The sequence below is a fragment of the Balaenoptera physalus genome (assembly GCF_965194825.1).
Source record: "Balaenoptera physalus genome assembly, chromosome: 14".
Classification (NCBI taxonomy): Eukaryota; Metazoa; Chordata; class Mammalia; order Artiodactyla; family Balaenopteridae; genus Balaenoptera; species Balaenoptera physalus.
The window spans coordinates 12,206,341-12,223,785 of NC_138893.1; the positions used below are offsets into that span (position 1 = coordinate 12,206,341).

The following is a 17,445-nucleotide window of genomic DNA, read 5'->3' on the forward strand; positions in this document are numbered from 1 at the left end:
AGCTTCCTGTGGAGTAGATTTTTTCGGTAGGCAATGAGGAATCGCTGAAAAATACTGAGTGAAGGGCAATCGTGATTGATTTGCCTTTTATGGGAAGAGGACCACTCTTCTGTAATGTGGAGGGTGCATCGTGGAGTCTGTGGAGTGGGGAGGGATATGGAGATTGCATAGATCTTCCCGCTATGAAGCTATTAACAGTAGTCCCGGAACAAGGCAGTGGATGCCTGACCCAGTACGATGCAATGAAAGGAAGGGACAAATTGGAGATGCATTGAAAGATGCATCGGTAACCCATTAGGACCAGCTGACTGTGGGGATGACGGAGAGGAAACAGCCCAGGACAGTCTGACTCAGAGCCCTGGGTACCAGTCACCAAGAAGGGGCTGCATTGAACCGTCTCATACCAAAAACTTTAAAAAATGGCCCAGCGTACAGAGAAGTACCCTTGCAGCAACCCCTGCCTATGTATTACTTTCCCTTTCTAAAGAAGAGGAAACTAACACAGTGCTCAGAGATGTTAAGTAACTTAGCCAAGGCCACACAGCTCATCCCTGGCAGGACCAGGATTCAAATCCAGGTCTGCCCAGCTTGAAGCCCATGCTGTGAGGAGGTGCTGTACCCGCGGGGGGGGGGGCTGCCCCACGTGACAGACGCACTGGCCGGTGAGGAGCCCCTTACAAGGCTGGCGGGCACTGAAGGAGAGAAGAGAGCGCCATGGCTTTCCAGGGTAACTGGGGGCAGGGGCCTGTGCATTGTATTTTTTTAATTTTTTTAATTTTAATTTTTTGGCTTTCCTTTTAAACTTTTATCTTATTTTATTGAAGTATAGTTGATTTACAGTGTTGTGTTAGTTTCGTAAAGATGCCAGCAACTTCAGCATCTTTATAGGCAGGGCAGCAGGAACCAATGAAAAGAGGGGATGTCTGTCCTCCAACCAGGGGATGTCTGTGGAATAAGAGGAGGACTTCATGGGCATGAGGGGAGGGAAGGGCCCCTCTCCCTGGACACAGGAGGTGGAGGGTGCTTTGCCGAAGGCAACTCCAAAGGGAAGACAAGAGGGAAGTGGAGACCGCTTTTAACACCGGAACTTGTTGGCAAAATTGATGGTGAAGAATCCAGAAAATCACAGATATAGCCCTGGTGCCTTGGGGACCTGGGAGATTCCCTGCGCCAGTACTCGGGACGCTGATCTGGGACCTTGGAGGACGCCCTTGGTGGAGGCTGGGCGCCGGAAGGTGTGTAAGGAGCCAGCCCCGCCTCCTGACTGCCCAGCTACAGGCTCCGCGGCCCCCGAGAGGCTGGGTCCCTTTGGTTCCTTCCAGGTGCTGCTCTCCCAGGCCCTGGACTTTCACTGGCGCATTTTAACGTCTAGGAAAGGGAAGCCTGCGAAATAAATAAAACCCCTCGCTCTACCCAGTGTAACATTAGCTCCTCCAGCGTATCTGAGCAGTTACAAGTGTGGTCTGAGCACACCTGACTCTTTCACTTGTATTTTTGATTTTAAGCATAATGAACAATTTGTTCTTCTCAAATAAGACACTTGGTGAGTTAAGGGATTCAAATCTTAGGAGAGAAAACTTGGAGTCCTTTTCTAGATCCCAGCTTTTGGCAGATTCTGTTGATGGAGGTTGGAAAGGCTAGATATATAGAAGTTTCCTTCTTTGTGTGCAAAGACATGATGCTTGTATCTGGAAGGAGAGCTGGGTCCCAGGTCACCACGCTGCTCACCGTGGGAAGGCGTATTCCCTGTGTCCGTTCGCCCTGGGTACGGTGCCTTGGTTACTGGCATCTGGGCTTCTATCCGATTAATCGTGACGTATCTTGCTGTTTTCTTTCAGATCATTTTTCTCTTTCTACATGGGGTCTCAATCCACTAGTTGATTGGATCTCTATTGCCATATTGACATGTCTACTACCTTTTGAATAAATAAACATTAAATAAACATTAAGAAATACAATTTTATGTCATTATTATTATATTTAATTCAAAAGAGGCAACACATGTTTAATGTTACATCTTATAAAAATCCTAAACTGAATTTCAGAAAAGGTGAAGTTAATGTATTTTCATAAATATGCACAGTTTGTTTCAAATGTGCCCCCCCCCACCCCCATCACCAATCCCTTGTCAAAATCAATGCTTGTACATTCACAGGCAAGGTTTCTGGGGAGCCATCAGGTGCTTGGATGTCCATTGGCAGGAGTGATCACAGGGCACCGCGTCCGTCCAGCTGGACCTCAGGGACACCTGCTAAGCGTTTCCTAGAATGCGATCCTGCTCTTTTGCACCCAGGCGTGGAATGACTTGGCTCTCTGATCTTTTGCTCAGGAACCCTGGAGCACGCAGCACATCCCAGCGCTGTTTTCAGCCTTCTGTGGCCTCTTGGTCGCGCTTTCCTACCATCTGAGCCGACAGAGCAGCGACCCCTCTGTGCTCCTGTGAGTAACATTCACACACACACACACCACACACACACACACACACACACACACACACACACACACACACACACACACACACACACACACACACACACACACACACACACACACACACACACACACACACACACAGCCATCCCCTGGTCCTGCAGCCGTGCTGTCTCATACGGTGCTCATGGTGCTTGGTCTCTTCCCCGGTTAAACCAGCTGGCCCCTGGGCGACGGTGGGAGAAATGCAGGACTGACCAGAAATGAATGAAAATCAGGGGTCAAGTTCTAGGGCACATTTAACCTTTGCTCTGGTGCTTTTGGAGTGAAATTCGCAAGGCCAGGAACAGATGGCCTCTTGCACCCAAGCACTGTCTTTGACTTTCCCTTGGTGAGTCATATGAGAAGCACCAACCTTCACAAGTACCCTCTCTGGGTCCACAAAGTGGCATCGCTGCCTTTATGCCAGGCAGCTACCCTGGGGAGACTAGACTGGCATCTCTGAAAGGAAAAGTTTTGTTCTGTTGTTTTTTGTTCTTAGTATGGCAGTGCCCTCTGGATTTAAAGAGAAGTGTGTGCCAAAGTTTTAAAAGGCGTTTAATAATAACGCTTAGTCCCTTGAAAATATACTTTCCAATCTTCCCTTTATTTGTTATCTTTCAAGTTTTTGATAAATATGCACTTTGGAACTGAAAACCCTTTATGTGATGCCATAGTTTCAGGGACCAGTCAATCAATCCAGTTAGTCAATCAATCATCTCATGTAGTTTCTCCACATTTACGGGAGATATTGACTTAAGATAACCATAACTGTTTGGGGGGCAGAAAAGTTATAATTTTAGGCTGTCAGGTACAGCAAGATGAAAGGCATGGAATATGGGGAAAGGTTAAATGTCGATGGCACAAATTTTCATATCAAATATTGTACTGTATTTTGGTCTGGCCGAAGTAGAGAATCTCCGTGAGCTTAGCTAGCTGTTGGCAATCGGGGGTACGGATATCTCCTGTGGTCCTCAACAGCTTTACAGTAAGTCCCCTACACAGGAACCTTCAAGTTGCGAACTTTCAAAGATGCAAACGTGTGTTCGCGTGTCCAGTCACGTCAGGCGTGCGTGAAATTGCAGCTTGCCGTCCGTCTCCTGTTGCTGATGTACGATCCTTCAGCTCTACCATCTCCCACCTCCTCTCCCCCCACCCCAGTCAGTACCTCTTCTTGCCTGTTCACTCGATGCCCGCCCCTGGACGCCAGGTGTTGTCCTGGACTACTGTACTTTTCAAGGGACTGTACTGTAAGATTAAACATGTTTTCTTCATTTTTTGTGTCTGTTTTTTATGTATTATTTGTGTGAAAAGTATTATAAACCTATTACAGTACAGTCCTGGATAGCCGATTGTGTTAGTTGGGTACCTAGGCTAACTTTGTTGGACTTAGGAATACGCTCTTGGAACGGAACTCGTTCGTATGTAGGGGACTTACTGTAATCAGGATGGAATTTGAAGTTCAACCGTTGTCTCTGTGGTCACTTGAACATGCACCTCTTTTTCTTTATTACGAATTATCTAAAGGAGAGCATGCTGGCTTTTGTCATTTGTGAGTGTGAGGTCTAAGGCGAAGCTGTTTACCTCAAACCTTGGAATAGGCACATATTTTAGAAAGTAAAACCTGTGTGTGTTTTTCCGTTTTCAGGTCCTTTATTCAGTGCAGATTGCTTCATAAGTTTTTACATCAAAATCTGGAAGAGTTGGCTGCAGACCCTCTCCCCAAGAAGATGAAAGATTCTGTGGTGAGACACTTGTGTTGTATAATGTATGCAGGGGCACCACTTGACTTGGTGTGGAATAGACCATGAGCTGCCTGCCCGGCGTGGACCCTTTGAGCCTCTGGAGGGTGGATGCTGTGCACACCTGCCACAGGTGCTCAGTTGGTCCTCAAGTGATGCAGTTTGCCTGGATATTCAAATGAGCCCTGTTCAGACAATTCCACCCACTGCTGGCCCCAAGCAGCAGGTGGGATGGGCATGAAGAAAAGCTTGTCAATTAAACATTCAGCCAAACTGCATTCTTGATGTGCCCTGCCCACCCCGCTACCGCTGTCCTCTCCACATCTTCGCCTTAGCCTCGTGCTGAGCTCAGGGAACTCTCTCCTGGGTCTTTTGGTTCAAGGTTGACATCTGTAAATCCCTTGGGAGGGGCGCTTGGGCTTTAGACTTATGTCTGGGATGTTGCAGAAGGAGCCACCATATTGGTTGGAGCGCAGGAGAGGAAAAGGAAGGAGGAAAAGAAGGAAGAAAGAAAGAAATAAAAGGCTGTGAAAGAATGATGCTATTTCTCTGTTCACGAGGGAAATGGCTTGGAGCAGGTATATCTCTTTGGTATCAACTTCCAAACCTGAATAGTTTGAAAAGCAATGCTCGTTGGTCACATGATCTCCCATTCGAGTACTGAGCTTGGAGCAGTCTGCTGTCTCCCAGCCGTGCTTTTCCTGTATTTTTAAGAATGACAGATCAAAGGAAAAGCAGTTAATGGGCTATTGATTGCAAGCTCCTCTCGGAGCCATGTCTCATTTGTCCCGGTCTCCACAGTATCTGTGCCTCATGCCTAGTGGATGCTCAGTCCATTCCACTGAATTTAGATGAGTTAACTTGCAATCCACCATTTCGAGACAATGTGCGAGACTCATAGCCAACATGATAGCATTTAAAAGAATTCATACTCAGACCTCTGTGCCTTTGAATGTGGTTACAATTCAAGCTAAAGCATTGAGGCTTATTTGTCACCACAGGGAATGAAAACACAAATCACTAGGAATAAGGGTTCGTTAATTGCTGAATTTAATTTTTTCCTTCTAGTTTTATTGAGGTATAATTGACATTCAGCACTGTGTAATTGTGTCATAAAGGCTGAGATACACTTGAAAGCAAGGTGTGAGGTGAAGCTTCCAGAGCTGATGAGATGGCAGATAACAGAGAAGACATTTGACATTCAAATGTAGCATCAACAACCTGACCTCTAATATTTATACCAGGAAACTTAGAGGGACGAGATCAAACTCACATTCCCAGATCGATGTCTATGAAAGTCCTGGGGGGCCCGAAGTCTACCCAAGAGTTTCCCATGGATATTTGAAAAAACTATCCCCACAAATGTTCCTTGATTTCATGAATGATGAAGATGCTTTCTCATTTATTGCAGTAAAAATAATGTATAAATTACAATGAAATCTGACAAGAAATTTGCCTAGCAGACATTTCATTAGCATGATTAGCCGTGATGGGTTAGGTGTTGCCTTACTTGGTTTTAATATACTTTGAAATGCTTTGTACCATGTAGAGCACATAACTTGTAGGTGATTTAATATGATGTGTGTGTGTTCATCTCTCTGAAAAGTCTTCTCATCTAATTATAATATTTTCATGAGGCTCTCAGGTTCAGCTTTTACATTTTGATGTATAATACCTTTTATGTCATAGTGCAGGGAGGAAATTTCCCTCCTTGTTTCTGATTTTGTTTCTTTATGTCTCTCTCTGGCTCTCTTATTCTCTCTTTGTCTCTCTCTCTCTCTCTCCCCTTACATTTTAGTTTATATGAGAAACCCCTAGGGAGCCTCATTTGATCTGTTTTCCAGCCCTTCCTTCTATTCTGATTCACTTGGCCTGGGGCAGGGCCTGGGGATCTGCATATTTATGAGACTGTCCACCCAGGTGATTCTGTTCAGGGGACCCACAGACTGTGCTTTAAGGGACATTGATCTAGAAATGGAGATAACCAGAGCTCTGTCAGTGGGTTTATTCTGTATGAGCAGCACAAGTTATGCACACAAAGTTTATTACCACAGTTCAATGGTTAATAAAAATATAAACTTTCCACTAGTGGTTTGCCAGGTTAGTCTTTTTCCATATGCCTTATTAGCATGGTCTTTCCATTTGTACCCTCACTCATTTTCATCACTTTCAATGTTTTTTTTTTTAATAGATCTTTATTGGAGTATAATTGCTTTACAGTGTTGTGTTAGTTTCTGCTGTATAACAAAGTGAATCAGCTATACATATACATATGTCCCCATATCCCCTCCCTCTTGAGCCTCCCTCCCACCCTCCCTATCCCACCCCTCTAGATCATCGCAAAGCACCAAGCCCATCTCCCTGTGCTATGCTGCTGCTTCCCACTAGCTATCGCATTCAGATTTGTTACTTTCATTGTATCTAGAGACAGACAAACAAACAAAATTAATTTTTATCTGTATTATTCAGACAGCCTCTTTTAAACAATTGGTTGTATCACATAGATTTTTCCAGCCCCATGCTGTCTAAATCTGCTGGGTGTGTAGTGTTGGATCAGGGCTTCTTAAACTTCTTTTTAGGGTTGGAGCATGAAGTGTTACATAAAATGCCACAGTGGATTTAAAACATTCTGTGTACTAAGAGCTAATAGAGTTATTGGCTAAACATGCATGGATTTATCATTAAAATAGGCAACAAAGCATTAATTTTATTGAATAGTGTTTTAGAAATTCTGGCTAATGTTAAGTCCTGAAAGAGAAAAAAGTGTAGATTACATTATTGTATACGTATAGAATGCATAGAAGAGTTTATTGAAGTCAACTGTGATTAATAAGAGAATTCATAAATACCACCAGAGACAAGAAAAAATCAGAAAAACAAGAGCATTCTAACATATCAGAAATAACCATAGAAGATATAATGAAAACATGATTGAACTCACGATAGCAACAAAATATATGAGTTGATAATAGAATGATTTTAACAAGTAGTGTCAGAAATAAAGAAAGCTACAGCAGTCTATTAAAATGTAAATGAAGTTCTGAATAAGTGGTGATAAACAGACATAACCTGATTTTGGATGGGAAGGCTGAAATTTCTTAAATGCCAATTCTTTCTAATAAATTTATAGGTTTACTATAGTTCAAGACAGTTCTGAAGGAATTATATTCACAACTTGGGGAAATAATTCTAAGGTTCATTTAGAAGTATAGCAGTTAATAATAGCTTAAAAAATCTGAAAAAGAAGAATAAGAAAGAGGAACTTAGCACTTTGTGGTTTAAAGTACGTTATAAAGATTGAGTAATCAGGAAAAAATATGAGACTCATCCAAGATTAGAGAATGGGATTAGTGAGTCAGTAAAACACAGAAAAGAGACAAATTATTATATGAATTTATTATGTGAAAATTAAATGTGACAATCAAGAATTGATTATTCAGTGTTTGGTGCTGAAGTAGTTTTTTAGTAGTGGGATGTGAAAAAGAATTTCATGTGCTAATCCCTCCGCAGACACCAAGTTAGAGAGGGGGAAGGAGAGATCAAATGATACTTGTCCATCTCTGGTATTTTCCATCTCTGGTATATTAAGTTACTATAACCAAACTCTTCTGATTAATACTGAAAATTCTGAATAAAATACAAAAAAGTCTTTCTTAGGAGGATGGGATTAACATGTACACACTACTATATATAAAATAGATATTAAACAAGGACCGACTGTAGAGCACAGGGAACTATACTCAATACTTTGTAATAATCTATAAGTGAAAAAATCTGAAAAAAATACATACATACATATATGAATCACTTTGCTGTATACCTGAAATTAACATGGCATTGTAAATCAACTATAGTTCAATAAAATAAAATAAAATGAAAAAATCTTTCTTAAATGTGACAAAAAACTGACAAAATAGTAAGGAATTATCAAGTCAGAATTTAAGTGAAAAAGGGAACCTTCACATCTGCCTAACCAGGGGACCTTGAGCCTTGGTTTTCAGCCCTCGAACTGTGGGGAAGAGAAATGAAAGCCCAAGCCTGCCAAAGTGGGTGTCCAAGGGGAGACCATCTGCTCATCAAGCTGGGACACTAAGGGTCCACTCTCAGTGGAAGAATGAACCAGAAGGAATCCATTCCACCCTCCACAGTGCCAGGGGAATGCAAGCAAACTCGCTCCAAGGTTGAACAAAAGAATCATTTCCATTGATTTGCAGTACAAGTGCTAACATCTGGATGGTACAAACCCCCTCAATTTATGAATGTAGCTTAACGTGGCCCCCAACTGGAAATACCTCATGACAAAAAAACAAAAACAAAAACACATGAATCCTCTCTAAAGGATTCCTTCCTCCTAGGTCTCCAAGCATTCCCAAAACCAATTTTCTAAGGGATATGAGCAGCTTTCAATAAAAAATTTAAAACTACACAGAAAAACAAAGAACCAGCAGAAATAGGTTTGCAAACACTTCAGATATTGGAACGATCAGATGTAGATTTGAAACAACTCTACTTACTGTGTTTAAAGGAGTAAAAGGCTTAAAATTTATAGACAACAGAAAATATATCAAATGATCCAGAATGTTTGAAAGAGAACCAGAGAGTCCTTCCTAAACAAACAAAATGAAGCAGTTAAAGTAAACACACACACACACACACACACACACACACACACACACACACACACACACGAGATTAGATACCTCTGAAGAGAGAATTAGTGAACTGAAAGATCAAGACAGAAGAAAGTATCCAGAATGCAACACTGATAGACAAAAAATTAGGAAATAAGAAACAGAGATGCAGAGACGTGAAGGATGGAGTAAGAAGATATAATATATATCTAATCAGAATTCCAGAAAAAAGGGAGAGAGACTGAAGCATAATGAATATTTGATGAGATAATATTTGACTATTTACCATAACTGATGAAAGACACTGATCAGAGATTTAAGAATTCTGGTGAATCATAAGCAGGATAAATTAAAGAAGAATCCACAATGAACAAAACATAGTGAAACTGCAGTACACCAAAGATACAGACCATCTTAAATTGGTTAAGCAGAATGAACAGATTACATGCAAATGAATGACAGCCTCAATGCTCCGTTATCAAAAGCAATAGTAGAAACCAGAAGACAGCGTGATAGATTTGAAGTTCTGTAAAGCAAGTAACTGCCAAGCTAGAATTCTATGCCCAGTGAAAATATCTTTCAAGAATGAGGACAAAATAAAAGTATTTTAGAAAAATGCTGAGAGATTCTCACTGAATGTAATTCTGAAGGATAGTGTTCAACAGAAAGTGATCTCAGATGGTCTAATTTGCAAGAAAGCACAAAGAGAAGAGAAAGTGGCAAATACATTAGTAAATCTAAATAAAGTGTAACTGTATAAAACAGTAGTGAGTGTATGGTTGGCTTAAAAAATGTAAAGTAGAATTGAAATATGTGAATACAATAACATACAAGTTTGGATGGGAGGAGAAATGGACTCCAAGACTTGAAAGTTCTTAGTAATGTCCAGAAGATGGATTAAAATATTGATTAAATTTAGACTGTGATAAGTTAAGCCTGCATGTTGGATTGTCTAGTATAACTACTAAAGGAATAGAAACAAAGCATGTAAGTTCCAACCCTGTACAGAAGGAAAAAAGGAATGAAAAAAAATAGAAGTTCTTCTAAGTAACAAAATATAGTAGGACTCCTCTGTTACGCTATACTTAAAAGTCAATTCTAGATGGATTATACACCTAAATATGAGATGACAAATCCTGAAACACTTAGAATCGTAATAAAGGAAATTATCTTTATGATATCAGGGTAGGAAAAAATTTTAAAAATAACACAAAAATTCAAATTCATTAAAATTATGACCTTTGATTTATCAAATAATACAGAAAAAAGACTTAAAAAAACAAGCCACAGAATGGGAAACAATTTTTAAAATATATATAGTTGATAAAGCACTAGTGTCATGATGAAATATAAAATTCCTATAAATCAGTAAGAAAGTCTGATATCTCAATTAAAAGTGGGTAAATATAAATGGCCCAAACATGACTATATATGCAATCTAATTACTAATCACAGAACTCCAAACTACACCCATACTGAGTTACCATTTCACACCAACCAGACTGACAAAAAATTAAAGTTCTCACAATACTAAGTGTTGACAGAAGTGTGGCACAAGGGAACTCTCATGCACTGCTGGTGTTAGTGTAAATTAGTATATCTGTTTTGGAAGCAGTCTGGTATTATAAAATTGAAGCTATATATACATTACAGCTAGCAATTCTACTTCTAAATACATATTTACCCTGGAGCAAATCTTGCACATTTGTACCAAAATACACATATAAGATTGCTCATCATAGCATTTGTTCATAAGAGCCCCAAACTGAAGCCACTGGAAATTCCACCCACAGTAGAATGTCCTCTACAGCAAAGGAAAAGACCTTACTAGAGCTATATATGGTGAATTTTAACCACACAATGTTGAGCAAAGGAAGCAAGATGCAAACAGATACGTACAGTATGGTGCCATCTGTTCGGAAGAAGTAGGCAAACTAAGCTGCTTACAATTGCATACATAAGTAGCAAACATTCTTTTTTTTAAAGCAAGAAAATGATTTTCATCAATCAGGATAGTTGATAGGGAACCCCAAGAGGGGAAAGAAGGATTTATGATCAGGGAACCACATACAAGGGGCTTTTTGGGGGCTGGGAATGCTAGATTTCCTTCAACCAGGAGGTGGTCACTGAGGCATTCACTTTACAATTATTCTTAAATTGTACATATTTATTTTATACATTTTTCTGTATGCATGGCTCGCATTTTTAAAAATGTAAAAGAAATTTTCAATAAAGAGCATGAAATAAATTCAAACATTCAAATTCAAGAAAGCAAATGATTTCCCAGACCATGGAATCTATAAGATAAAAATAACACACACGTGCGTGCGTGCACACATACACACAGATTTGAGTGCATAAAAATTTTAAATTTCTATATGTAAAAGCAATAAAATGCAAATAATTTGGTAAAAATATTTGTTACAAATTTGATAAAAGTTAAGTATCTTTCTTGTACCAACTACTTTTACAATTTGATTTTTTAAACTCTATAAGCAAATGATATTAATATATACATTTCATTTAGGAACAATATTTAGTAGGTAAATGTATGAAGTATATTTACACTTCTTATAAAGAAATGCAAGTTAAAATAAGATGGCATTTTTTGTTCCACTCACTTAGCACAGGATAAATTAATGATATTGCCAATTGTGACAAGATGAGATCTCTTAGACATTGTATTTGTGTAAATTATTACAGTCATCTGGTAAGGCATAATTTAATCAAGAATTGTGAAATATTCATAACCTGTGATATAGTAAATCTCTGTCATAGTTTTTCTAGAGAATTAGTTCAAAATATGAAAAAAGAATTAGGTGCAAAAAGATAATGATTGCAGCATACTTCATTAGGGTAAAAAATGGAAGGCAACCTAATATCTAGCAGTTAGGAAAAGTTTGCATTCAGTTTCATTCACTAAATTAATACTTTGAGTGTCCACTATGACACTGTTTTGTGTATGTATGGGTATATATGTGTATGGCATCACAAGATGGAAAATTATTTAGCCAGTAAGATACTATTAGTAAGTCTATACAATAATATTTATAATGGTTACAAAAGAAACTACTGTTGAAAAAGGTAGAAAATTATATGTACACTAAGATTAGACCTTTGTGAAACATTCATAGAAAAACCATATACTTTTGTGTTTACAGCTAGAACTATGATTCAGCATACACAGGCAAAAATACTGGCCCAGAAAACACAGCAACAATCTCTGAGGTCCAGGTGTCTTTCAAGGTTCCTTTTAAAAAATATTTTCAAGAATACAATTTTTGGAGCAAAATAATATCTATCTGCTCTTTGGTGGCTGTAGGAAAAGAGGGAGTCATTTCCTTTTTATTTTGCTGATGTTACTTTCACCAATATTAAGAGAGTCATCTATATTTTTATTCATTGGCACCACGAGGAAAAAGCTCAGTAATTACCATCTGCCATCTCCTTTGGTGAGTCTGTTCAAAACTTTTGCCCACGTGCAGCTAGGAATGGGGTAGGGAAGAGTTGTTGGACTTCTTATTGATTAGTAAAGTTCTTTATATATTATAGATAAAAGTCTTTTGTTGGATGTATGTTTTGCAAATGTTTTTTTTCCCAAGCTTTGCCTTGCCTTTTCATTCTATAACAAAGTCTTTTGAAGAACAAATGTTTTAAATTTTCATAAAATTCAATTTATGACTTTTTTTTCTTTTATAATTCCAGCTTTTAGTGTCCTATTTAAGAAAGCTTTGCCAAACCCAAGGTCACTAAGATTTCCTCTTATGTTTTCTTTGAAAAATTCGATAGTGTAGATTTATGAGGCAGGTTGAGTTAATTTTTGTACGTGATATGAGGTAAGTGTAAAGGAGTTTTTTGTTGTTTTGTTTTTGTAGATGGCTATTCAACTGCTCCAGAACCATTCGTTAAAAAAATTTGTCCTCTACCTTATTTTGGGGAAAGGTGCCATTTTACCTTGACCTCTTTGTATTTTTTTAAAATAATTAATTGTATTTATTTATCTTTGGCTGCGTTGGGTCTTCGTTGCTGCGCGGGCTTTCTCTAGTTGTGGCGAGTGGGGACTACTCTTCGTTGCAGTGCGCGGGCTTCTCATTGCGGTGGCTTCTCTTGTGGTGGAGCATGGACTCTAGGGCATGTGGGCTTCAGTACTTGTGGCTCGCGGGCTCAGTAGTTGTGGCTCTTGGGCTCTAGAGTGCATGCTCAGTAGTTGTGGTGCACAGGCTTAGTTGCTCCGTGGCATGTGGGATCTTCCTGGACCGGGGATTGAACCCGTGTCCCATGCATTGGCAGGCGGATTCTTAACCACTGTGCCACCAGGGAAGTCCCGACCTCTTTGTTTAAAATCAATTGGCTATTTACATGTTGGTTTATTTATGGACGCTTTATTCTGTTCAGTTAACCTTGATGTATATTTTGTGCCAATACCATCAATACCTGATTACTGTAGTTTTGCACATACAAGTTCTGAAACCAGATATTGAATGTCCTCCAACTTTGTTCTTCTTTTTCAAAGTTGTCTTACTTGGTCTAGGTCCATTGCATTTCCAAATAAATTTTTGAATTAGCTTGCCAATTTGTACGAAAAATCCTGTTAGAATTTTGATTAGGATTACATTGACTCTGTAAATCAATTTGGTAAGAATTGATTCCTTAACAATATTGAATCTTCAAATCCAAGAACATGGTGTATCTCTCCATTTATTTCTTTAGTTTCTCTCAGCAATGTTTCATAGCTTTCAGTGTACAGGTCTTGCATATTTTTTGTCATATTTATCCCTAACTATTTCCTATTTTTGATGTATTGTAAATGGCATTTAAAAAATTAAGTACATGAAAAATGCTCGACATTGTTAGCCATTGGGAAATGCAAATTAAAACCATAATTAGATACCATTATATCAAGCTTTCTTGACCTCACACTACTGACACTGAGCCTGATAATTCTCTGTTGTCAGGGATTATCCTGAACGTTGTAGGATGTTTAGCTGCATCCTGGGCCTCTACCCACCAGGTGCCGGTAACACTCTTCCTCTACCCAAAATGTAACAAAAATGTCTCCAGACTTTCCAAATGTCCCTTGGGAGGTCAGATTGTCCCCAGTTGAGACAATTGTTGAGAAGACAGTGGTTGAGAACCACTGTACCACACAACCACTGGAATGGCTAAAATAAAAAATGCTGACTACACCAAGTGGGTATCCTTGTCAAGGATACAAAGCAATTGGAACCCTCCAGACTGCCAGTGAGAATGTAAAATGGTTACGACAACTTTGGAAAATCATGTAGCAGTTTCTTAAAATGTTAAGCCTAAACCTACCATATGATCCGAACATTCTACTATTAGGTATATACACAAGAGAAACAAAAGCATGTGTCCAGAAACAGGTCTGTGAATATTCATAGAAGTTTTATTTATAATAGCCCCAAACTGGGAACAACTCAGATGTCTATCCGTGAGTGAATGGTTTAACACAGTGTGGGGTACATCCATACAGAGGAATATTATACAGCACCGAAAAGGAATGGACTATTGATACAGACAACACGTGGATTAATCTCGGAATAATTATACTAGTGAGAGAAGCCAGACCAGGAAAGAATGCATTGTCTACAGTTCTATTTATATAACATTCTAGGAAATGAAAACAAATTATAGTGATGGAGCAGGGCAGTGTTTATCTGAGGATAGGTGAGGAGAGAAGAGAGAGATAGATTAGAAAAGGTCAGGAGAGGAAATTTGGGGTGTGTGTGATGAATATGCTAATTATCTTAATTATGGTGATGGTTTCATGGGGATATACATAGGTCAGAAGTCATCAAATTGTACACCATATCTCTCTGTATATGCACGCACGCACACACACACACACACACACACACACACAGGGTTTTTGTATATCAATTATATCTCAATAGAGCTATTTAAAAATTACAACAAAGAAAAGAAATGGACAGAAAGATTAATAAATAGAGGCTGTATAAAGGTTTGTATTTACAAGGGGTACTGATGACACTGACAAGAATCAGTGAACTTCCTGTATATCGTCCAACTTTGGAAAAAAAATTAAAAATAATCTGAGGTCATTCTCCCTATTGCTTTAAGAAACGTGCAAATGCAACCCTTCTCCCCCCAACACTTGCCCTGGTGGCCCACTGTTTTGCCTTTAAACAGGGATGAGTGGTCAATTAAAGATGACACAATTTTAAATTAGAATATTTGGGAAAATATGTATCTTCCTTTTGGATAAGCATTCAGGAATTTTTAAGTGACATAAACCATGTCAGTGAAAAATAGGAAATAAAAATTAACATATCTCCACAGCCTAAAGATGCAGTGAATTACAGAACTTTCCTCCGGAAAGGTTTGGCCTTTTGTAAGCATTTGGGATGAAAGGAGATAACAAATTATTGCCATTTACTAGTAGTAAATTTTCAAGAACACTTCTGATCACAAAAATTTTATAGATTCAGAATTAAAAACCAATGATTTTCCCTGCTCAAAAATCAGATCACCATTACTAAGAATAAATCTAGAATTTGGTTTATCACTACGATTCCTCATCTATGCAATACTTGTATGTGAATTGTAAACTTTTGAGATTGGAAATTCAAGACAACTTTAGCAGCTAATTGGTAATTGATGTTGAGAATGTATCTCTTGACTGTATTATTGATTATCCCAACCAAGCCATGTTGATTTTTCATCACATGGTTCAGGTTGTTTTTATTCCATTTAAGCTGCCCTCCTGATTTCTTTCCATCACTTTGGATATCAATTCAGTCAGAAAGCCAGCAGTATGACTTGCAAGGAACTCCACATTTTAATTTTAGAAAGACAAGAAAAGAAAAAGGTACGGGAGGAAATGTAGGTAAACGGATATACGGTTTGTACGAAAAGAAAAAAAGGGAGGATGAAGGGAAACAGAGTTGTATATTCTGTATGATTTTCTGGTAGATAACATTCCAAACAGTTATTTAAGAGGCATAATTCCTTTTCAATACGATACATTGGTATATTTAATGATTTCGGAGTTTTCAAATAACAGTGTGTGATACCTTAAAATGTTCAATAATTGTGTACTGCAGCTAATTGGCCTCTGAAGAGAGGAAAAATTTGATGATCCCTTAATGTTCCTTTTAGCTCTGTCAGTCAGCAATATTGTACCCTGTTTGAGCTAACATGCCTTTCTTCATATATCTGCAGTATTAATAACATTCTTTGGTCTAACTTTGCTTTGTTTCCCTAGTGTCTGCTCACACCATGATTTTGCATGATGGAAAATTATTAGCAAGTTACTGACATTTCATTTTCTGTATATGTGTACATAATATAAATATACTTAAATTATTTGGAAATGGCCTTTACCCAATTTGACTGGTGAATTAAAATGTAAAATCTATGCTGGGCCGAAGAAATAGGTAAACGTGTAAGAGACCTCTGTTCGGCATACCCAGGCTGTGCGCGTGTTGAAATATAAGCCGTGCCAAAGCCAAGTAGAGATTATTTGCACTATACCCTCCTTTATCACACCTGGGCATGTTGCATCTGATCTGCTCGTAGAGAAGAAACTTACGCCTCTTCCACGGGTAGAAACCTCTCTTCTCTCCCTGGGTAGCCGATGGAGGCATTGCAGTCGCATTTCCTCTTCCTCACCCTCTGCCTTAGTTTCCCTGATATTCCCCAAACAGGAGGTGGCAAATCGTCCATCCGGTGTGTGCCATTGGGAATTGATCAGGTAAGTGATGGGCTGCAGGTGTAGTTTATCCAGGGTCAAGATCCTGTCCCCCTGGTCACCCAGAATAGCTGAGAGAAACACAGAAGAGCAAACTATACCCTTGTTTTCTGTTTACAGAAGGATATCTTAAAATCGGATCTCATCATCTGCTCGGTGGCTGCCATTCTGTCCTTTGCGGTCAGTGCCAGCACTGTGTTCCTGTCCTTGCGGGTATGTACCCATTTGGCTCTGCACTCTTACCCCCTCCTTATTCTCTGTAATAAACAAAGCCCACTGTGCAGCTCCAGACTACTGACGGGATGGTGGAGCCAGGCGAAGTACAGAAAAGGCCAGTTGAGGGCTTGAAGGAATATATCCAGATGTGTTACGAGTTACGTCCAAGAGGAGATTTGATCCACATCACAGAGTGCATTCGTACCCTTTCTGTTTCCCCACCTGGGGAGTTGTTTTGTTTGCGCATTTCGTGAAATCCACCGTGAAGACAGTCAGCGGTAATAAGACAGGCTCATGACTCGCTACTACGGGCAGAGAAGGGAGGACTTACCGAGTCAGGAGTGAGACGGAGGTCACAGAGCCAAAAAGATCATTGGAACATAATTTGCAGTTGGAAAAACAAAATTAGAGCGCTCCAGCTGGGACTTCTGGCTGAAGGTGCTTGCAGACAGTTGCTGTCTCACCTTCCTTTCAATGAGGAAAAGTCTGTTAGCTAAATCTGTTATTCTCCATCCCTTCTTTAAAAAAAAAAATAACAAAAAACAAGAAAACGTTTTCTAACGGGCAGAACGTCTCAGCCTCTTCTCCACTCTGTCTCGGTGGTTCTCAACACAGAGATCAACTTCACGCGATATGGGAGAAATTTTCAGAGGCC

The 17,445-nt window shown here is 39.3% G+C and overlaps 1 protein-coding gene across 3 annotated transcripts in view; it reads left to right on the plus strand.

Moving 5' to 3' along the window:
* PCNX2 (pecanex 2) overlaps nucleotides 1–17,445 on the plus strand; it is a 291,197-nt gene that overhangs the window by 113,170 nt on the left and 160,582 nt on the right. For 2 of the 3 annotated variants that reach the window (XM_082422950.1, XM_082422952.1), the window contains 3 exons: nucleotides 2,330–2,439; nucleotides 4,118–4,214; nucleotides 16,695–16,787. In XM_082422950.1, coding sequence (XP_082279076.1) covers nucleotides 2,330–2,439; nucleotides 4,118–4,214; nucleotides 16,695–16,787 — 300 coding nt within the window. The remainder of the gene's footprint in view (nucleotides 1–2,329; nucleotides 2,440–4,117; nucleotides 4,215–16,694; nucleotides 16,788–17,445) is intronic. The other variant, XM_082422951.1, reaches the window with a different exon arrangement.